At 42.0% G+C, this 23,664-nt stretch overlaps 1 protein-coding gene, 1 non-coding gene and 1 pseudogene across 2 annotated transcripts; 1 reads left to right on the top strand and 2 right to left on the bottom strand.

Moving 5' to 3' along the window:
• Positions 1-5,222: 5,222 nt before the first annotated feature.
• LOC101692778 (DNA-(apurinic or apyrimidinic site) endonuclease-like) lies at positions 5,223-5,732 on the bottom strand. Its single transcript, XM_004747392.3, has one exon. It carries the CDS (start codon positions 5,730-5,732, stop codon positions 5,223-5,225), a length of 510 nt encoding a protein of 169 aa, XP_004747449.1.
• Positions 5,733-11,523: 5,791 nt separating this feature from the next.
• LOC123389216 lies at positions 11,524-11,630 on the top strand. The gene has a single exon (XR_006603814.1). It is a non-coding gene; the product is annotated as a U6 spliceosomal RNA (small nuclear RNA).
• A 10,329-nt stretch (positions 11,631-21,959) lies between these two features.
• LOC101693077 lies at positions 21,960-22,704 on the bottom strand (annotated as a pseudogene).
• Between the last annotated feature and the right edge of the window lie 960 nt (positions 22,705-23,664).

Raw genomic sequence — 23,664 nt, 5'->3', positions numbered from 1 at the left:
ATCACCTAGCTTCTACCTTGTCAGATGAACAGCAGCCTTGATTCCTGGTTCCCTTTTACAGACGGAACAGATGTGTCAGGGAAAGCAAGGTGGGGTACAGAGCTAAAGCCCACCAAGGGCACAAGGGCAATTCTAAGCCCGTTGGGTAATTAGGTACTGAAGTATCCACTTTAGGAGTTGTTTTCAAGCCCCTCAGGATCCCACGCAGATGTTGCCTGCCCTGCCCATTCCTGGTGAAGGACACTGCAAAAAGGTTTAGAGCCACTGTCCCTAGATATTTGGGGAAGAGTGTTACAGGGCACCTGACCTCCAGATCCTGCAAGAAGAACCAGGATAAGTCCAGAAGGGAAGGGATGATCCTATGGGTCAGTCCAGAAGAGTATGTGGCCAGGGCAGCATAGGACAAACTCAGAGGAGTGTTTTGGTATCAAGGGCATGGCCATGCAAGTATGTCAGGGACCCACTTCAGGATGGTACCCCTGAATCTGGTGTGTGTGTTTATGGGTCTGAAAAAAAAGGCATGCTTCACAAACTGGGACACAGGGAAGTGAGCCATAGGGAGTACAAAAGGCCTTAGGAAAAACAGCTCATCTTCTCCAAGCATCAATTTTATTCAGAAATAAGTAATTGTAACTGCATTTTTTTTATATAAAAGCAAATGCATGATCATGGTGCAAAATTTGCACACAATTTTGAGATAAAATATGGGGCTTCAAAGAAATCTCCTGTTCGCAGTTACCTGAAACCCCACACTGCTTGTGAAGCGCAAATTTGCTCTTTTCTGCCATTAACAGGGCTTCAGTAGAAACAGTTTCAGAAGCACCCCCCCAAAAGAGCTGTGCAGAAAATGTCACCCATTGATGATAGCCCCACCATCCATGCATGATGCTAGACCCCCCTCCAAGCAGAGAGGGTGACCATGATGAGACAATGGCATTGCTACAGCAACAGCCTCTCCCATCATCTGGGCTGACCCTCGGATTCCGAGAGATCAGCTTGCTGTCCTTCTTCTCCCAGGTTCTCAGAGACATACATCGCCTGTTCTAGAAGAGGAGTTACACTCCCATTATCGTTGCCTCTCTTTCCCGAGGCCAGCACGGATGAGCGACCCCATTAAGGTGGGTTAGGATGAGCTGAACTCCAGACTGACACCTGCACCTCCTCCTTCCTTCCTCCTGAGGGCAGTGGCAGCTCTGGCTGCAGATCCATGGGGAGCCCAAACCAAACCGCAAGGCCCACCTAACATGTGGTGGGGGCAAGTTTTACTTCCTCTGTGCCCAGGCTACCAGATTAAGGAATTCATTACAAATAGAGACACTACTTTTTTTTACTTTTATTCACCTTTTTGAGACGAGGACACTGACATGACACAGGAAAAAGCTAGACAGGCAGATAGCCAGTGAGTTAATATCTCTACTCCGAATATGCAGAGATCCCCAGTGAACCGGGTCTGGGTCTGGGGTTATCTGCTTAAGTTTACTTTTTGTCAAACTTTGGTTACCAAAGCAGATTCCCTTGGGCTCCCAGCTCCAGCTCCCTCCTGTGACCTCCTGGCAAGTGAACTCTTCTAGGTCTCCCTGACTCCGGGGCACGCCCCTGAAAGTGGGAATGATGTCTAATTAATCCTTGTGCTGCCTCCTGCTTAGCAGGGCCTTTGCACATGAGACTCCCCCAGTAAATATTTCCTGGTGATGAGTATGACAGCAATTTACCAGATAGTTCTGAGTCTTTTACCAAGTAATTGTGTTCTGCGCAGTCTGCTGGGCATAGAGATTCAATGACAAATAAGAAACACTCTCTTCCCTCAAGGGGCTTGTGGCTTAGCAGGGAAAGCTACCCTCCCAGACAGTACAAGCACTTCCTGCGCTGTAGCCAGAGCACCCAGCAGCTAACCTGGAAACTTCTAAAGCCATTGAGGTGGGCTTGGCCTGGCACCATTGTAATCAAGGGGGAACCAAAAGGAGAATGGCTTCAGCCGCCCTTCCACAATCACAGGTATGCCCAGAGCGGGTGGGCTAGAGGGTGACCTCCCCATCACCCTGTAGAAAAGTGAGACCAGGCTCACACCTGTTGAGACAGGTACCTCCCATTGGCTCATTGGCCCATGTTTGCAGAGGACAATTGGAGAATGCCGGGGAGGAAGGGGATGGGTCACAAGCAGGTGAGCCTCCTTTCTGTGGCACCACAAGCATCAGCATGGAGATAGGGCGGCTGTGCTAGAAGGATTTATAACTCCAGATTTCCAGGTCTTATCAAAAAGCTCTTTCTCAATCGTGATATTGGGGGGAGGGGCAAGAAGGCAGCGACAGACTGGAGAGGGGCATTGTGGGGAGGGGAGAATCTGGCAGAAGTGTGCACATCTGGATGTAGCAAATAGAGGAGTTCAGAAGGGAGGGAGAGCAGGAAGAATGAGGAGAGAGGCAGGGGCAGGGGAAGCTGTTCATGGCCAATATTCATATGGGATATTGAACCGGTTAATAATAATGCTTGATCCCTTGTCTTGTTTCCTGTGGCCCAGGCCTGAAAGGCCATAAACCTGCTTTGGAACGCAGTGAAATCCTGAGGCAAGCCCAGAGAGCCAGCCCAGGGGGAGCACTGTCTTACCCAGGTTTCTACTCTCCAGAAGTTTCTCCCCACCCCCCAGAGGTCCTCACTCAGTGCATTTTATTGCTTGGGGGAGGGGCCAGGTGGGCAGGGTCTCTGGTCATACCTGTAGCTTCTGAGGCAGAGGCACAGCAGAATGGGGAAAGGCAAAATGGCCACCTTGTTCTCCTTTGGTGGTCAAAGGGGGAAGGGAAGAAGGAGACTCTGTAAGTGGCAATGGCGGGCCCGAGGCCACTGAAGGGACCAATGCTCCCTTTAGGTGCCTCTTTCTCCCTCCAGTCTTTCCCCTGCTGTTCATTCTTACCTGATGCCACCTGAATAAAAACATGGCCCAAGGAAAGTAGCACATTCTGCGGTTTGCCCGTGGCCGCACCCCAGCTGACTGCCTCGAAGGGCAGGGACTTCCCTGGCAGGCCTCCTCTGGACTCAGCCCCTAGTCTGCATTCAGCTCCCAAGTAGGCCCACAGGCTCAGCAACACTTGAAAACAGCCCTCTGAGGACTCCGGGAGTAGGCCTCCCTCCTCCGGCTTCCCCACTGAAAGAGCAAATGCAGCAGACCTGGGTGGGAGGGTGGAGTTAACAAACACAGCCAGGCTTGGGGGAGGCAGCGCCTTCAGACTCCCCATTCCAGCCTGAGCACATCCCCCCTGGGACTTCAAAGCCATCGGCTTGTTTGCCTGGCCACAGAGCAGCAATAATGCTTTCCCTTTTGACCTAAGAAGGCATCCCTCCATTGTTGCAAGAGGACGGCTGGCCAGAGGGGGCAGCAGAGAGCACCGGGACCCTTCCTTGGGGGCTGAGAAGTGGGCACTGCTGCTGCCTGACCTGCAAGTCCCAGACCAGGGGATGTGTTGAGAAGGCCTGAAAGGACCCTGGATACACCTATGGAAGGACTGTCCCAGCCAGGAATGCGTCTGAGAGAGCAGGCTCCACCCCACCACAGGCTGGTGGGACTGGCCATACAAATGTCCCCCGGAATGGAGACTGCAGCCCCATGCACTAGCCGCTCACTTGAAGGCAACCCTTGGTTCCAGGAACTGCTCGCCACAAACGTGGTGGTATAGTGTGTATGTGCTTGTTCATGCCGTGTATACGTGTGTCCATACACATATGTGTGCTCAGGAATGTGCATAGCCCAGTGATCCCAGACACCAGCCTGTGGTTCTCTGGGAATCAAGCCCTTGACTCACATTCTGAAAGCAAACATTTATGCTTGATCTGAATGCAAGACCAGAGAATGGTATATGAGAAACAGTAAATTAATCCAGCCAATCAGCTCAAGAAATGGAGAAACCCATCTTAGGACTTGCTGAAGCCTTACTTACCCTTTAACTTCCTTCTGCCAGGTCAATGATGAAAGGTCAGGGATCCTCAAAGACGCGTGAAAAGTCTTCCCAGACTGTAGCATCTAGCATACTGGTCGACCTTTAACAAGATGGTAATAATAATGACAAAGATGATTTTTGATTATAATGATCACGGTGATTATTTTTTTCCTGAAGAATGCCCCCCACCCCCACATTCTCCATCCCCTATGGAAGAAGATACTGAGAGTGTCTAGGCTCTTTCTGAAGAGATGGTCCCACAGTAGACACACTATAGTGTAAGGGAAGTTGAGGGGACACTAGAGTCACCCAGAGCTGAGTTCACATCCTAATTCTGTCACTTATAGCCTGCATGACGCTGAGGTCATGATTTAACACTTAGATCTCACATTTCTTCATCTATAAAGGGGCTGAAGCCTACTGGAAGATCTTACCCTTGGAAAGGAATTTCGCTGGAGATTATGACTACAGGAAATTATTTGGTGAAGGAACCAAGGGTGGGAACTCAGGTCTGAAGCTGCAGGTCCCATGCATGGGGCATCCACAGCAGGTCCCTTCCCCATCTAAAGACGCAGCACCTATGGTGGTTCAGAGCCCAGACACCACAAAGGGGCTGCCAGAGTCCAATCCCACACACGGCTTTCAGCTGAATGACCTTGGGCAGACACCTAAACTCCATGCCTCAGTTTCCTTACCTGTAAAACAATGATAATAGTGTCTACCACAAAGGATTGTTGCCAAGACAAAAAGAGTTAAGATGTATCAAGTACTTAGTACTTAGAAAGTGGATGACAGGTACCTTTTTTTCTTTGAAACTATGGCTCTCTGTTTTCATGTGGACAGTTCAAAGGAAGTCAGCAATAGTTTTTGTTTAAGGCAAAAAAAAAAAAAAAAGAAAGAAATAAAAGAAAAGAAAAACTGGGGGTTTAAAGAAAAGCATTAGTAAGAGCCTGGTTGAAGGATTTATATTTTTAGAAGGAAATACAGTGCAGATATCTATATCTTTTTTTTTTAATATTTTATTTATTTATTTGACAGAGAGAAATTACAAGTACACTGAGAGGCAGGCAGAGAGAGAGAGAGAAGGAAGCAGGCTCCCTGCTGAGCAGAGAGCCCGACGCGGGACTCGATCCCAGGACCCTGAGATCATGACCTGAGCCGAAGGCAGCGGCTTAACCCACTGAGCCACCCAGGCGCCCCATCTATATCTTTTTTTAAAGAAGTTTGGGAAGGTTAAGTTTTAAAGCTAGCTTGGGGCTCATTTCCCAGGTTTAAAGTAATTTGGGGGTGGTGTCACAGTGCTAAGTGTAGGGTGATAAGACAGTGGTCACTGCTCAGGGCCTTGGAATGGATCTTGCTGTCACACAATGCAGGTAACAGAGAGTGAGACAACAAAAAGTAATGAAGGTGCCAACTGACATTTTTGAATTGAGCATTCATCATGTAGGTCCAAAAGGTATAGGCATAGGCTGTGTTGGGGTAGAGGTGCCAGAAACTGTCAACCAGTGGCACAGCCTGTAGTAATGCCCCAAAGCCTTGACGCTCTTGTGGAGTGAAGCCAGCATTCTTTTTGTTTCCCTTGGGGTTGCGAAGGTCGATTTCTTCATGAGCCACATTGAGGTCCCCATATGGCACAAGGGGCTTCTGGGAAGCCAAACCCTTCAGGAACTTGCGAAAGCCTTCATCCCAGTGCTGCCAGTACCCCAAGCGTAACAGACCTTGGCCTGCATTAGGTACATAGACTGTTACCAGCACAAATGCGTCAAATTCAGCCACAATCCCTGAGACCTCCTGCCATCTCATGTTTGCAGTTTTCACTATTGTATTGTCAACACTGGAGTCACATGATGCTGTCCTTGTAAATACTGTCTAGGCAAAATTACAACTATTTGGTGAAGACAAGGAACATATATTGGGGTAGGAGGAGGCTTATTGATTTGTAAGTACGGGTTTGTAAACAGGACAGGAGCAAGGGAGATTTGGGCAGCTAGAATTTCCATTTCAAAGGCATGTTGCTGAAATTCATTTGTGTTAGATAGAAGGATAGATGGATGGTAACCCCACTAAACCAATGTTGGGTATTGCATCCATGAACATGGTATGTTGCTCTATTCATTTAAACCTTCTGGCCTGTCAATAAAGCTGAGCAGAGAACTCTGATTCCTGCTGTCCCTTCCCTTCCTGGGGTTCTTCTATCATCTCTTAAGAGGTTTTATTTTTTTTTTAAGATTTTATTTATTTATTTGACAGAGAGAGGATCACAAGTAGGCAGAGAGGCAGGCAGAGAGAGAGGGGGTGGAAGCAGGCTCCCTGCTGAGCAGAGAGCCCAATGTTAGGCTCGATCCCAGGACCCTGAGATCATGACCCGAGCCGAAGACAGAGGCTTAACCCACTGAGCCACCCAGGTGCCCCTCTTAAGAAGGTTTTTAAAAAATCATGAGATTTCTGGTTTCTTGTAAGAAATTTAAACTCTATAGCAAAAATCTCAAAGTACTGATGCTCTGAAATTTGACTTTTATTCTGTACCAGGACAGCAGCTCCAAATGAATTCACCTATTCCTGACTAATCAGGTGTTTCTGGGTTACCTGTTGGCAACCTCCAAATTGCAGATCCTTCCCCTTTTGTCCCTGTCACAGAGTAGATTTCTGTCCTAGCTGCCTCCCCACAGACCTTGCCCTGACCTAGAGAGCTCTGAAGCTACAGGAAAGGATACAGGGGATGAAATGGGAAAAAAGCCAAAAGGGGAACCCTAAACTTAAATCAGCAATGTGCCATAATTACTAAGAAGACAAAAATCTAGAGTGCATCAATAGAAGTGACTGTGTCCAGATCATGTGACAAAAGAGCCCCACTTGTTTGCAATCAGACCCCACCTTAAAGTCTGGGTGTCAGTTTCAAGAGGGACAGTGAGCAACTGGAAAGCATGGAGACGAGAATAATCAGAAGAGTGAAAAGTCTGGAAATAATCTCATGTAGACAATAGCAAACATTCTAGAGATGGGTAGTCTCATAGGGAAGATCTAAGGAGAACAAATACTTGAAGAGGTATAATGTAGAGGAGAAAATGGATTGCTCTCTGGACCAGACTGTGGGGAGAGTGTGGATCCACACGACCATTATTCAACTGTTTGTCAAGGAAGCAAACCTACCCTAGCAGTAGGTAAAGGCTGGAGGGTGATTTCAGCTATGGGGTATAGGGATAACTACATTAAATAGGAGGTTGGAAAAGATAAGAAGCCATTCAACTCTAAGAGTCTGTGAGGTTTTATTTTTTTATTTCTTTGCTAAGTTATAAGTAGGACAAGTCTTCTGTTTAGGCAAAACAGTATCTGTCCAACACTCCCACTATTAGAGGCATCTAACTGGGTAAAAGCATTGTTTGTTCAGAAACAATCTCTTTTAAGATGCAGTGTGTTGTCTGAGAAAGGTGACACATTAGCACAGATAGGGAGACAGAAGGAAGTTTGGAATCACGGAAATAGCGTTTCACTGTGAATCAGAAGAGTTTGGTTTGAATCTTCCACTTATTAGCTATGTGGTCTTAAGCAAGTTATTTACCTCTTTGAGTTTCTGTTTCTTTGTCTATTAAGTGAGAATAAAAATGCCTATTCTCAGATACCAAAGACATATACCTTTTGCTGGTACAGACCCACCAGGCACAGCATAGTTTCAGAGCCAGCGGCTCTAGTGACATATCATAGTAAAGGTGACATGTTCCTTTAACTAACATCTATCAAATTTCACCACTTTCATCCATATTCTACTGGCTATTCCAGGCAATGCCACAAGGCAAGAAAAGAATTAAAAGGTATAATGATTGTAAAGGAAAAAATAAAGTTGCTATTTGTTAACAATATGATTGTCTTCATAGAAAATCCAAGGAGATTTATACACCGATTATCATAACTATCACAAGAATTATGATTGCTGATTTCAATCTCAGCATATCAAAAAATCAAAAGCATTCTTATATACCTGTAATCTTTAAGGGTTCCTGTCACCATATGTATAAAAACTAAAAGGTATATAGGTACTAGCAATGGATCTAATAAAAGAAGTGTTGATTCAAATGGAGAAATTATAAAACCTCATTGACAGTCAGAAGGTCTAAATGAATAGAGCAATATACTATGTTCATGGATGGAATACCCAATATTATTTTTTAAATCCCAAATTGCCCTATAAATTCAATTGAGTTCCAATAACAATCTCAACCTGGCCATATCTGTGTATAGGAAACTTTCAAGCTAATCCTAAAATATGACAGAAAAGAGCCAAGAATAATAAAGACAATTTTGAAGAAGGATGAGGCAGTTGCTTTACCACAAGTGAAAAATTTAATAAGGCTATGGTAATTAAAATAGTGTGATTCTGACACAGAAAGCAAAAAGTAACTGCGATGAAATGGAATAGAGAGCTCAGAAATAGACCCATGCATTTAAGAATTATAGCAATGGCATCACAGATGACTGGAAAAATGATGGATAGTCAATAAGTGATGCTAGAACAATTGATTATCAATATGTAAAAATAACAATAAAATTACCTTCTTATCTTATACCGTAGATAAGGAGTAACTTAAAGGCTTTGGGTTCTTTGGCCTTGGAGTAGGGCAGGATTTCTTAGGTAAGACCCTAAAAGCCAAGAATACACTTGACTATATTAAAATGGAGATTTAATATACTAAATGTGCTTAATATATTAATTATTTATTTTTTAAAGATTTTATTTATTTGAGAAAGACAGCATGAGCACAAATGAGTGGGGGGAGGGGCAGAGGGAGAGGGAAAAGCAGACTCCCCACTGAGCAGGGAGCCCAACAGTGGGCTCAATCTCAGGACCCTGAAATCATGACGTGACATGAAGGCAGATGCTTCACCAACTGAGCCACCCAGGCGCCCTATATTATATTGAAATAGGGAAGAAAAAAAAAAAAAAACCACACAACAAAGTGAAAAGCCAAGCTCCAAAGTGGGAGAAAATGTCTTCAAAGAATATTACTAACAAAGGGCGAGTACCAGGTTATATAGACATTCTAACAAATCTATTTTTTAAAAAGGACCCACAATCTAAGAGAAAAAATACACAAAGAATATGAACAAGCAGATCACAGAAAAAGAAACACAAATAGACAAGAAACAAATGCAAAGTTACTTGACCTCACCAGTATTTTGAGAAATGCAACTTAAAATTACAATAAAAATGACTTTCCGGTAAAGACGTGGCATATTGAGCATTCTGCCATTTCTCCAAAAACCTCACAAAGATGACAGCAGGTTCTTCTTATAAAAGGCATAAACTCACAAGGATAATGGGAGAGAAGGCTATAGTACTAAAACTTTGGAAGCCAGAAAGCAAACAAATGGGAGATAACTGACTCAGAAAACCAAAGAAAACTGAATCTCAATCTATAAGTGGAGAGAACGGGGAAGTAACCCAATTTGGTCTACCAGATACCTCGGGCAATGAGGATGAAGATGGAGTGGTAAATAAGACTGAATAGAAACCTTTAAAAAGCCAATAGGTTCCTAGATTTCCTTTCTTGCTTCATGCAGCCAGAACTTTTAAGAGATTAAAAAAAAGAGTCTGTGGAAAAGAAAAAAGCAGACAAATGTGAGAGCAAGTGGGTTAAAGCCTCTGCCTTTGGCTCGGGTCGTGATCCCTGGGTCCTGGGATCGAGCCCCACACTGGGCTCTCTGCTCAACGGGGAGGCTGCTTCCCCCCTCCCTTTCTCTGCCTACTGTGATCTCACAGAACAAGAGAATTAAGTGAATGTTTATATATTAAATCCTGATAAAGTGAAGGGAGCCTGTACCCTCCTTCCCGGGAAGGCAAAGCATTGGGAAATGCTTCTAAAGGATTCTGACTAGTCCAAGGGGAAAATCTTGGTACTTCTGACATCAGGTTTCCCCAAGGACATGGCCCAGCCCAGCCAAGTGAGCACCATAATCTCAAACTCAGAACTTTCAGTTTTTTAGTGCCCCATGTTTAAATATCAGTGAGCATTTAGCATCACCAGACTCCTAAGGAAAGACCTCTAACAAAGACAATAAAGACGAAAAGAAACAGGAAAAAGGCAACCTGGAGAAAACAGATTCTAAGCAGGAAAAGAAAACTAAGAACAAACAAAAAAAAATCGAAACAAATAATAAAAGGACTGTAATTACTATTCTTAGAGGGGTAAGAGTAGATATTACTACATCCATAGAACAAGATGGGGGAAACATTAAAATGAACAGTTGAGGAATAAAAAAAGTTAGAAATTTAAAATTAAAAAAAGAAATTAAAAACATATGACAATTTCAATGGAAAACTTAATAAATTGATTGGAAAATAAAGCTGAGAAAATTCCCAGAAAGTTGAATTAAAGACAAAGAGAAAAAAAAAATAGGAGAGAAAATAAGACCAATGCAGGTGGCCCAATATCTAAATTATAGGAGTTCCAGAAAGAACCAAGAAAGCAGAAGAGAGGAAATGCTCAGATAAATAATCCAAGAAAAATTTCCCAGAAGTAAGACCTGGCCCTCTGGATGGAAAAGGCCCACCAAATGGCCACCACATTAGATGAAAACAGATCGAGCCATACATGCATATTCTTAAATACATAAAACCACAGAATGAATTCAAACCAACCTCAGAACAGTGGATACTGGTGAAGTATGAGAGGGGTGAAGAAGAGTGGGGAGAAATACAGAGTGGGTTTCAACTAAATCTATAAACTTTCTTCAAAAAAGAACGGGCTATGGCAAAATGTTAACTTTTATTAAATACGGGACATAAACATGAGTATCTGTAATATTCTCTAAACTGCTCTGTATCTGTTTCATAATTAAAATATAAATGCAATGAGGCTCAGGAAAATATATAAGAATATTCATAGCAAAAAAAAAAAAAAAGAGGGACACCTCAGTGGCTCAGTGGGTTAAAGCCTCTGCCTTTGGCTCGGGTCGTGATCCCAGGGTCCTGGGATCGAGCCCCACACTGGGCTCTCTGCTCAACAGGGAGGCTGCTTCCCCCCCCTCTCTCTTTCTCTGCCTACTTGTGATCTCTGTCTGTCAAATAAATAAATAAAATATTTTTAAAAAAAAGAATAATCATAGCAGCCAAAAACTGGAAATAAACTAAATGTCTATTCAAAAAAAATAGATAAGTTGTGGTATATTCATACGATGGAGTATTATTCAATAAAAAGGAGTAAACAGCTAAGTCATGAACAATGTGAATGAATATCAAAAATATGTTTAAAGGAGCCAGATACAAAAGCGTGTGGAATCCAATAACAAGCAAAATGAATGAAGGGTGATAGAAGGAGTAGCCTAAAGAAAAGAGAAGGATTAGGGATTGACTGGAAAGGACAAAGAGAGTGATAGACGGTCCTATACCTTGCTGTAAGTGAAAGTTACATGAGTATATGTAATTATTAAAGCACACTGAGCTGAATACTTGAGATCTGTCATATTATTGTCTGTAAGTTGTACTTCAATGATGAATGAATGAATGAAGTGGGAAAACAGGTGACCAAAGGGAGCTTCAAAGTTAAATTTTGGGTTGAACCAATGGAATACTAGTCAGCAAACAAAAAATGAAAGTTTGGTGCTCACTTCGGCAGCACATATACTAAAATTGGAATGATACAGAGAAGATTAGTATGGCCCCTGCACAAGGATGACACGCAAATTTGCGAAGCATTCCATATTTCAAAAAAACAAGAAAGAAAGAAAAAAATGGAAGTTTTCCATTTGCAATGACATGCATGGAACTAGAGGGTATTACACTCGGCAAAATAAGTCAATCAGAGAAAGACAATTATCATATGATATCACTCATACGTGGAATTTTAGAAACAAAGCAGAGGATCATCGGGGAAGAGAGGGAGACAAACCGTAAGAGACTTAATCATAGGAAAAAAACTCAGTTTTGTTGCAGGGGAGGGGATTGGGGGGATGGGGTAGCTGGGTGATGGACATTAAGGAGGCCACGTGATTTAATGAGCACTGGGTATTACATAGGATTGATGAATCACTGACCTCTATCTCTGAAATCAGTAATACATTGTATGTTAATTAATTCAATTTAAATTTTTAAAAAGGAAAAAAAAATAAAAAATTTTTAAATTTAAATTTAAATTTTTTAAAAAAGGAAAAAGTAAATAAATTTGGGGTTGAAGCTCATGGTCTGCATTCTGTGACTCCAGATGTTCCTAATGTAAAGTCCCAGGTGGGGTTGGAGAGCCCATTGTTTATAGAAGGTCCACATCTCTCCTGTATTTTCATCTCTTAACCTGCTCCAGAATCCACATGTAATGGTATCAGAGTGATGGTCTGCTTCAGAGCTCTGGGAAAGAGGTAGGCAAAAAGGCTACGAAGAAAATTCACAAAGCTCAGACCTCATCTTGGCCAAACTTCCTTCCCATCTGTGAAGCTCCCTGACAACGTTCCTGACCACGGGTCAGCCAGTCTTCACGCTTGAACCTCTAGTGACAAAGAGCTACCCACCTCCCCAGTAACAACATCCATAGTAACCACAAGCCAGCTTGAGTGAGTCCTCTCCATGTGCCTGGCGCTCTTCTCAGCCCTCAGCCTCAGCATGTATTGACTCACCGCAAGTCTGCTCGATCCAAATTTGGACAGATCTGCCTGCAGAAAGTTCAGACGGGTCCCCCCAGTTTCCCTCTGATCCTCATGAAGTCTCTTAACTGAAGGGGAATGAGGAGTTCCATGGTGGAACAGGTTGCCGTGGAGACCGCAGGGGAGGACAGATGGGTGTGCAATGGGCTTCATGCTTATCATTGCAAGCCCGGTCTATCCTGGGCTCTCAAGTCATGGCAGTAGTTATAGTAATAGTTAACTTTTATTGAAGCACGTGCTTGCTTTACATGCATTTGCCTCATTTAATCCATAGAACAACCCTCTTTTTCTACAGATGGGCCACCTAATGCTTTGCAATGCTAAGTCACCCTCTGAAGGCCCCAGAGCTGGTTGCTAGTGTTCTAGCCCCGGCTGTTAGCAATACCCGTCCGTACAAGTTTTCAAAGTTAATGTGTTTCTGCGAAGAATGTGATAGAAAATCGCTGAACAGCGTGAGAAGGCTGCGGCTCTGCTCCCCCTTCTGCTACCTCTCTGTGAGCCTGAGCAAACTGCTGTCCCCTGTTCCTTCGGTATGAAACATGAGAGCGGTGTCAGATGATCCTGAAAGCCAGGCCTCACTCTGATAATCTGTGTTCTAAACTGTAGGTGTCTACAGTTCTTTCCCGTCGGGAGTGTGTCCTGAGACACACTCTAGTTAACTAATGTCTAGTTAACATGTGGAGGTGAGGAGGAAGGGATGAGTGGTCAGATGGAGTAGAATCTAGCATTTTTCTTTGCAGAAGGCTGTTCCTGGTCAGCTGATCCTGGAGAAAAAAAAAAAAAAAGAGGGTCCTTATCTCACTTTTCAGTTTCATTGCTTTCCTCCAGTCAGCTTCAAATCTTGGCTGATGAATAAAGCCCGCTTCAACCCCAGGGCTTTCTCTCAAGACCCAGCTGTAGGCTAGAAGCAGAAAGTGAATATGCACAGAGTCACCAATTAGTTCGCTCACTGCCCTCATGACCTCTGACCCCTGCTGGGCCACCCCATCCATTAGCTGTCCTCTTCCCCTCTGCCCTCCTCTCTCCCAGTTTGAGCGGTTGTCGGGCCATTCTCTTTCAGCAAAGAAACATGCTCAGGCATTCAGCCAGCCGTTTCCACTTGTTGTTCTTTTGTCTCCTCCCTCTGTTGCCCTTGTTGCTAACCTGGTCACCACTCCTTGACCCTTGGCTGGGCTCTCGCCCCTCCTGGGGACAGGGAGGGGCAGTATTGCAAGGCAGGGCTCTCTGGGAAGAAGAAGGCAAGTCCTTGCTTTTCCTTTTTGTTTGGATTTCATTCCACATGCTTGAGGTTTTTTGTTTTGTTGTTTTAAAGAATTTATTTATTTATTTGACAGACAGAGATCACAAGCAGGCAGAGAGGCAGTGGGAGAAAGACAGAGAAGCAGGCTCCCTGCCGAGCAGAGAGCCCGACTCGGGACTCGATTCCAGGACCCTGGGATCATGACCCGAGCAGAAGGCGGAGGCTTTAACCTACTGAGCCACCCAGACACCCTCACATGCTTGAGTTTTAATCCTAGTCCTCCTCACAAGAGAATCCCTGTAATGCTTTCCCTGGGATGATGGTTTCTTTTAAAGGTAAGTGTTTTGAAGGTTTCTGTGAGTTGGGAAGTCATCAATATGTTCCTTTGAGATGCTGGCTATTCTATGAGTTTGGGGGGAAAAAACTATATTAAATACACACACACATATATATATATAATTTATGTGTATATGCATATATATAGATAAGACATATATATAGTTGATCAGGACAGGAAAGCCTAGTTCAAGATTATGGGTGTGCAGATGCAATGAACACCTATTTGTGAAATAAGGTAAAGCAGTCATCAAAAGAGGAATATAAGCCCATTTTATTGCACTTGAGAAAAGCCTTCTAAATGTTCATTGCATCTGTTAATTCTTTAGAATTCTAGCTCAGACAGCGAGGGAGCTGGTAGTGAGTTTTTCTAATGAAAAGCCCAAGGTTGGTGGAGTCCAACTCATTGCATTTAAATCCAGGTCCCGCCACTTGTCATCTGGGTGACTTTTGGTGAAAAATAGTGGCTTTCAATTTTCTGAGAGCATCCCATGTGCCAAGCTCTTCACATCCATCATCTCCTTTAATCCTCATAATGTAAGCAGTGGGACAGATGTTTGAAGTCACCATTGTCGTCACTGCACACACAAAGAAAGGAAGGCTAAGAAAAATGAAATGATTTGTCTCAGGGTTGTCTACATCGTAAATGGCAAGAAAGGAATGTGAGAGAGCAGGGCCATACTTCCTCCCCATTATAATGCAGCTATGTTATGGAAGCTTCATGAGCTTTGGTGTCCTCATCTGTGAAGCACCTAACAGTAATGACAAACTGCTCCCAAATGCTTCTTATTATATTCCAGGCACTTTTCTAAATAGCGACACACCATATCTTGTTTCATCGTCACAAAGTTCTAAACATAGGAACTAGTTTTATTCCCATTTTACAGAGGAGTAAGTGAGTCTTAGAGAGGTTGAGAAACTAACCCAGATTACATGCGGCTGATAAGTCGTGGAGCCAGGATTCTATTTTGAGCCTGTTTGGCTCCAAGCCCAGGCTCTTTCTACTTTCTGCCCTAGGACGGTGACCTCCAAAAGGCCTGCTGACGGAGATACGGTATGTACGCAAAGAGAGGATGACAGGAATGTGAGAGGGAGGAGGAAACGAATTCCAACCGAGAGGAATACAGACAGCTTTATGGAGAATGTAGAGGAGAATCGCTGGATGGAAATTGACTTTAATGAGGCTCAGAAATCCATCTGTTTTACAAAGGGAGGCACGCCCTCATTACGGACCAGTGTTTATGCTAAGGGCTGGACAGAGTCCTTGCCATAGACATGTCTAATAAATCTAAGACAGGTCCTGTATCTTATCCATCTCGGTCCTACGTCCCCCCTCCCTTCCGCCTCCCACTCCAATAGCATCTAGCATGGGTGCTTGGACTACAGTACATACTACACAGTGGAGATGTCCTTGTCCCTATCATACATTCCCTAAATGAATAAATGAATAACCTCAGGAAGGATTTGGTTGGGAGCAAGTGGCTCTCCCGGTTTGGGGGACACTGCCGCCCCACAGTGGGAAGACCCTATCCCTCTTCTCTTTCTCCCTGTAGCTCCTCTGACAAGAAGCCCACAGGCTGAATGATAGGGGCTCACTGCACCAGAGATGATTTATGGTTCTTTGTTCTACTAACCCTTTCACATTCCTCTCCATCCTCTTTCTGCAACCAATTCATCATGATTTAAATGAAACTTTGGATGGGGAACTATGGCTCAGTCCTGAGACAATTGTTCAAGACACTTGAACAACAATAGGTCTAGCATTTGAATCTATAAAAGATCACTTCTCCATGGGATTATCTTAGATTTCCCTGCTTTCCCCAAGGACCCAGGGAAATGCCTTTCTTTCTATCCTAAAGAATCCCTGGTACTCAAACTGAACAGTGAAAAGAAAGGGGCGACATGGAGCTAAGTGGCTGTTGAAGGCAAGGTTCTATAATTTCTCCATAATTAGAATAAAGGAGGCCCCAAGGAAGATCTCAGTCTGGGCTGCAGAATAGCTTTGTGAAGATGCTTCGGAGTTCTTTTACTCAGTGCTCTGGGAATCCCAGGCTTGTTGGGTCAATCTGCCATCAAAATGATGATAGCCCAGTGAAGCGAAACTTCCTTGGTTCTTCATGCTATTAATACACTCTGATGTCACACTAATCAAAGTAAACTCATTATCATGGCTCTAGGAGTGATCTAACAGTGAACATTTTGCTCCTCTGTCATTAAGCATACGTCAGTCACATCATTCATGAGATACCCAAGGCTGGTGTTACTTTGACTATGTCAGCATAGTCAGAATCAAGAGTTAAATTATTGAGCAAAAAAACCCACATATACTGAGTTTAATAGAAAAATCATTATAAAAATGGGCATTTAAAATTTTATTGATTGTTTCATATCATCACCTTATTGTGAAAAGAACTATGATGGTTAGAGACTAAGATCCTAACATCATTTTTTATAATACAGATAAGTAGGTGATGCCTTCTAATTTTTTACTGCGTGATGCTTAACTCTTCTTCTGTGTCTCATTTTTTCTTTTTTGTACACAATTAGGAGATAAATGTTTGCTTCCTATCCTCCTCAAGACAAAACTCAAATGCAATACAAACAAGATATTTTCTATAATAATGTGTTCAAAAAAGTTAAAAAACATCTTAATTTCAGACTTTAAAAGCACAAAGGAATGTCAGGGAACCTGGGTGGCTCAGTTGGTTAAGTGTCTGCCTTCAGCTCAGGTCATGATCCCCGGTTCCAGAATAAAGCCGCGCCCCGCCCACCACTCCCCCCACCCCCGTGCACCCCCGCAACCCCAACCGTCAGGCTCAGCAGGGAGTCTGCTTCTCCCTCTCCCTCTGCTCCTCCCTCTGCTCATGCACAGGTGCACTTGTAAATAAATAAATATATATAAATAAATGAATAAAATCTTTTAAAAAATATAAGTAAATAAACGAATAAAAATACTAACTTCATATACAATTTGTTAACATTCACACTAAGTAATATAAAATATGAGAACTGGGTTTTATTTTTCCTCAAGAGTTTTGTCCCTCAAAATAACTGTCCCTGAAAATAATTCTGTGTTAGATCCATAGTTCTCAAACTGTGTCCCAAGGCACCACAGGGTACCATAGCAGCAAGCCTATGGAGGAAGATAGAATATTTTATTTATTTATTTTTTAAAAATAATATAGTTAACATACAGTGTTATATTTGTTTCAGAGGTACAATATATAACATTATTATAGTTCAATAATTCCACAGATAAGTCAGTGCTCATCACGACAAGTACACTCCTTGATTTCTATCGCCTATTTCACCCATCCCACTACCCACTTCCTCTCTGGTAATCAACAGTTTGTTCTCTATAGTTAAGAGTCTGTTTCTATTTGCTCATTTGTTTTGTTTCTTGAATTCCACATATGAGTGAAATCATATGGTATTTGACTTTCTCTTATGGACTTATTTCACTTAGCATTATATTCTCTAGTTCCATCCATGTTGTTGCCAATGTCAATATTTCATTCTTTTTCATGGGTGCATAATATTCCATTGTATTTGTTACCATCCCAGCATCTTTATCCATTCATCTATCAATGGACAGCTGAGCTGCTGCCATACTTTGGCTGTTGTAAATAATGCTCCTATAATCATAGAGGTGTATATATCTCTTTGAATTAATGTTTTTGTATTTGGGGGGTAAATACTCAGTACTGTGATTACAGGATTTTAGGGTAGGTAATTCTATTTTAATTTTTTGAGGAACCCCCATACTATTTTCCAGAGTGGCTGCACCAGTTTGCTGGTGCAACAACAGTTGCAAGAACTTCCCAACAACAGTGCAAGAAGGTTTTTTTTTTCTCCACATCCTCACCAACACTTGTTTTGGTTTTGATTTTAGCCATTCTGACAGGTGTGAGGTGATATCTCAAGGTGGGTTTGATTTGCATTTCCCCGATGATGAGTGACATTGAACATCTTTTCATGTGTCTGTTGGCCATCTGGATGTCTTCTTTGGAGAAATGTCTGTTCATGTTTTCTGCCCATTTCTTATTTGGATTCCTTGTTTTTCAGGTGTTGAGTTGTATAAGTTCTTTATATATTTTAGATACTAATCTTTTATTGTATATGTCATTTGCCTCAGGAGACATATCTAGAAAAATGTTGCTACAATCAATCTCGGAGACATTACTGCCTGTGCACTCTTCTAGGGTTTTTATGGTTTTAGGTCTCACATGTAGATCTTTAATCCATTTTGAGTTTATTTTTGTGCATGGTGTAAGAAAGTAGTCTAGTTCCATTCTTTTGCATGCTCCTGATCAGTTTTCCCAACACCATTTGTTGAAGAGACTATCTTTTCCCATTGGATATTCTTTCCTGCTTTGTCAAAGATTAATTGGTCATATAATTGTAGGTTTATTTCTGGGCTTTCTATTCCACTGATCTATGTGTCCGTTTTTGTGTCACTACCATACTGTACTGATTACTACCACTTTGTAATATAAATTGGATGTCTAGAATTGTGATACCTCTGGCTTTGCTTTTTTTTTTTTTTTAACTGCTCTAGCTATTCAGGGTCTTTTGTTGTTCCCCACAAGTTTTAGGTTTGTTAGTTCTAGTTCTGTGAAAAATGTGTTGGTGTTTTCATAGGGATTACATTAAATCTATAGATTGCCTTGGGTAGTATAGACATTTTAACAATATGTGTTCATTCAGTCCCTAAGCATGGAATAGCTTTCCATTTCTTTGTCTCATCTTCAGGTTTTTTTCACCAATGTTTTATAGGTTTCAGAATACAGGTCTTTCACCTCTTTGGTTAGGTATATTCCTAGGTATCTTATTATTTTTGGTGCAAGTGTAAATGGGATTGTTTTCTTAATTTCTCTTTCTGCTGCTTCATTATTAGTGTATAGAATATGCAGCAGATTTCTGTACATTGACTTTATTATTTTATAATTTTTAAAAAATTTTTATAAACATATAATGTATTATTAGCCCCAGGGGTACAGGTCTGTGAATCGCCAGGTTTACACACTTCACAGCACTCACCATAGCACATACCCTCCCCAATGTCCATAACCCCACCACCCTCTTCCTACCCCCCTCCCCCTAGCAACCCTCAGTTTGTTTTGTGAGATTAAGAGTCTCTTATAATTTGTCTCCCTCCCAATCCCATTTTGTTTCATTTATTCTTTTCCTACCCCCCAAGCCCCCCGTGTTGCATCTCAACTTCCTCATATCAGGGAGATCATATGATAGTTGTCTTTCTCTGGTTGACTTATTTCGCTAAGCATAATACCCTCTAGTACCATCCACGTTGTCAAAAATGTCAAGATTTCATTTCTTTTGATAGCTGCATAGTATTCCATTGTATATATATACACCATATCTTCTTTATCCATTCATCTGTTGGTGGCCATCTAGGTTCTTTCCATAGTTTGACTATTGTGGGCATTGTTGCTATAAACATCTGGCACAGGTGCCCCTTCAGATCACTACGTTTGTATCTTTAGGGTAGATACCCAGTAGTGCAATTGCTAGGTCTTAGGGTAGCTCTATTTTCAACTTTTTGAGGAACCTCCGTGCTGTTTTCCAGAGTGGCTGCTCCAGCTTCCATTCCCACCAACAGTGTAGGATGGTTCCCCTTTCTCCGCATCCTCGCTAGCATCTGTCATTTCCTGACTTGTTAATTTTAGCCATTCTGATTGGTGTGTGGTGGTATCTCATTGTGGTTTTGATTTTTATTTCCCTGATGCCAAGTGATGTGGAGCTCTTTTTCATGTGTCTGTTGGCCATCTGGATGTCTTCTTTGCAGAAATATCTGTTCATGTCCTCTGCCCGTTTCTTGATTGGATTATTTGTTCTTTGGGTGTTGAGTTTGCTAAGCTCTTTATAGATTTTGGATACTAGCCCTTTATCTGATATGTCATTTGCAAATATCTTCTCCCATTCTGTCAGTTGTCTTTTGGTTTTGTTGACTGTTTCCTTTGCTGTGCAAAAGGTTTTGATCTTGATGATGTTCCAATAGTTCATTTTTGCTCTTGCTTCCCTTGCCTTTGGCGATGTTCCTAATAAGAAGTTGTTGCGGCTGAGGTCGAAGAGGTTGCTGCCAGTGTTCTCCTCCAGGATTTTGATGGATTCCTTTCTCACATTGAGGTCCTTCATCCATTTTGAGTCTATTTTCATGTGTGGTGTAAGGAAATGGTCCAATTTCATTTTTCTGCATGTGGTTGTCCAATTTTCCGAACACCATTTGTTGAAGAGGCTGTCTTTTTTTCACTGGACATTATTTCCTGCTTTGTCAAAAATTAGTTGACCATAGAATTTAGGGTCTATTTCTGGGCTCTCTATTCTGTTCCACTGATCTATGTACATTGATTTTATATCCTATGACTTTACTGAATTCACTTATCAGTTCTAGTAGCTTTTTGGTGGAGTCTTCTGGGGTTTCCTATGTATGATATCATGTCATCTGCAAATAGTGAAAGTTTTACTTCTTCCTTACCTGTTTGGATGCTTTTTATTTCTTTTTGTCATCTGACTGCTGTGGCTAGGACTTCTAGTATATTCTGAATAACAGTGGTGAGAGTGGACATCCTTGTCTTGTTCCTGATCTTTGGGGGAAAGCTCTCAGGTGTTTCCCCATTGAGTGTGATATTTACTGGGGTTTTTCATAGATGTCCTTTATTAGAAACATAGAATATTTTAAAATTTTAAGGGCATCACAGTGAAACTCAACATCTGTTAGAAATTATGTGAACTTACGGGATGGGGTGCCTGGGTCTTACAGTCAGTTGGAGGTCCAACTCTTGGCTTTGGCTCAGTTCCTGATCTTGAGGTTGTGAGATTGTGCCCCATGTTGGGCTCTGTGCTCAGCATAGAGTCTGCCTAAGACTCTCTCTCCTCTGTCCCTGGCCCCCACTTTCTCCCTCTCTCTCAAATAAATAAATCTTTCTTTTTAAGATTTATTCATTTGAAAGAAACAGAGAGAGAGAGAGAGCGCGCACAAACAGGGAGGCAGCAGGCAGAGGGAGAAGAAGGCTCCCCACTGAGCAGAGAGCCCAATGTGGGGCTCTATCCCAGGACCCTGGGATAATGACCAGAGCTGAAGGCAGATGCTTAATTGACTGAGCCACCCAGGCACCCCAATAAATAAATCTTTTTTTAATTATGTGAACTTCTTTAAAAAAAAAGAGTTAAAAAAAAAAGGGGGTGCCCAGCTGGTTTAGTCAGTACAGCCTGATCTTGGGGTTATAAATTTAAGCCCCACATTGGCTGTAGAGATTACTTAAAAATAAAATCTTTAAAAAAAAAAAAAAAGAAATTGGGATGCCTGGGTGGCTCAGTTGGTTGGACAACTGCCTTCGGCTCAGGTCATGATCCTGGAGTCCCGAGATCGAGTCCTGCATTGGGCTCCCAGCTCCACGGGGAGTCTGCTTCTCTCTCTGCCCTTCTCCTCACTCATGCTCTCTCTCCATGTCTCTCTCTCAAATAAATAAATAAAATCTTTAAAAAAAAAAAAAAAAGAAATGTTGTCACCTTCTAGTATGAGGTGGATCATGGTTTTGGTGTCATATCTTTGCAAAGCTGGGTTCCCTGCAGTTGCTCTGATGAAATCAAGAACTGCATGCATATCAGGACAGAGCACTCTCTCTTTCTCAAATAAATAAAATCTTAAGAACAAACAAAAACCAAGGAGGCTTTAAACAAAACAAAAACCAACAAGGAGGCTTAATAAACATAAGCAGAGAAACTATTTTCTGTTCTTTCTCAAACCCCCAAGACATAAGGAATAAGGCCTAATGGGTCCCCAACCCCAACAAGTCTAGGATCACTCAGACAGACAGCCCTACACAAAGCACAATAACGAAGGGTATGAACAGAAACCACGAGTATATTTTTCTGTCACCTTTTCTTAGGGTACCAATGCATTTCAAGAATCTTCTGTTTCCTTGCAATGATTCGAAATCCCTAGAAGACAAATGGCCATTTGCAGCAAAAATGTACTCCATGTACCAAGCTTCCACACTATGTCCCTTTTTTGTTTTTTCAACCTCAGAGCTTGCCAATGCAAGAACCTTGTCTCCAGAGCCAAGGTCTGGAGATACTTTCTCAAACTGGCCAAGTAGAGCAGCTGCATTTGCTGACAAGAAGGCCTCGCCATCTGTACTCAGCTTCCCTCCACATGTCCTGAGAGCTGTTAGTATCTCCCCCTTTCTGTTGAGAGTAGAGGCCTCTTTCCAGCTTTACCACCACGAGATCTCTATCCATCTCTGCTAACCTTGTCTGAAGCTGACCTGTTTGTTTCTTTCAAGTAATCTGATGACCTCTGGGGTTTAAAAGGCCTGGTTAGCCAGTTGCATTCAGCTTGGCTCATCTCCCGAAGTCATATTTCCAGGCATAATTTTCTTCAGTAAATCATTAAATTCACTTAGTTGCTGCAGTTTCCTTTTTGGTTTCTTCATAGTCATCGGTATCAAGTTCCTCTCTGCATTTCCACCAAATCTTGTAATTGCTGTCTAACCATTCTTCTAAATTCTCCTTTAATTTGCTTGTCTCTGTCTTTCCATTGAAAGCCATTTGGATCTCTTGCCTCCTAGCACTTTGAACTCTGCACAGTGTTGACTGGTCCCAAAGTGCGTAAACCTCCAACTGTTGAAGTTTCGGGTGTCATAAACTTGAGGAAAGTGAAATTGTTCCTCAGGACTACAAGAGGCTCAAAGTTCAAACCATTTGGAAGTGCAGTGGGCTCCTCAGGCCCTCAGGGTCCCTTGTCCCAGGACAGTTCTTTTTAATGATCTTATATTTACTAATATGTAATAGAATAGTATGTAATAGGAAAAAAAACAGTTTTGGAGTATGAATATGCATCAGTCACATGAAAACTTTATAACTGCCATAATAATCATAAATTTCTATTTAAATTTACCATCTTGGAGGAGAACATAAACTATTCCATTCCTTTACTGTTTGATATCTTTGATTCTTAGGTCTCCTGGGATTGAAATCTTCATCCAACTGTTTGGTTTTTTTTTTTTACTAACTAACTAGAAATAAATTTGTACCTGGTACATAACAGGGAGTTTTAAAAATTGCTATAAAAAACTCTCTTTGAACAGACTTACATCTTTTTAAAAACAAAATACTTTTAAGGATGTCTGGCTGGCTCAGTTAGTAGACCATGCAACTCTTGATCTCGGGGTTGTAATTTCAAGCCCCATGTAAGGTGTAGGTAGAGGCTACTTTAAAAATATAGTAAAAACTTTTAAAAAAAGAAAAAAAATTAATTTTATTCAGGAAACATCTAATAGAGTTTTTGACCTCGCACTACTCCCTTCCCCCCAAATGATGGCTTTTCATAAGCTATTCTGCTAAGGAGGCAGGCAGAATCAACTCACTATACATCGATGACAGTTTTGTCTTGCTGTAGCTTAGGAAACTCCTTAAATACCACTTCCTTTTAATTTTTAATTTTTATATAATTAAAAATTTTATATAATCTCAAACTTACCAAAAATTGTAAAAACAGCACAAAAGTAT

This window comes from Mustela putorius, unplaced genomic scaffold (assembly GCF_011764305.1).
Source record: "Mustela putorius furo isolate JIRA1106 unplaced genomic scaffold, ASM1176430v1.1 tig00003962_pilon_pilon_pilon, whole genome shotgun sequence".
In the NCBI taxonomy this organism is placed as follows: Eukaryota; Metazoa; Chordata; class Mammalia; order Carnivora; family Mustelidae; genus Mustela; species Mustela putorius.
This window is presented reverse-complemented; position numbering and strand designations above follow the sequence as displayed.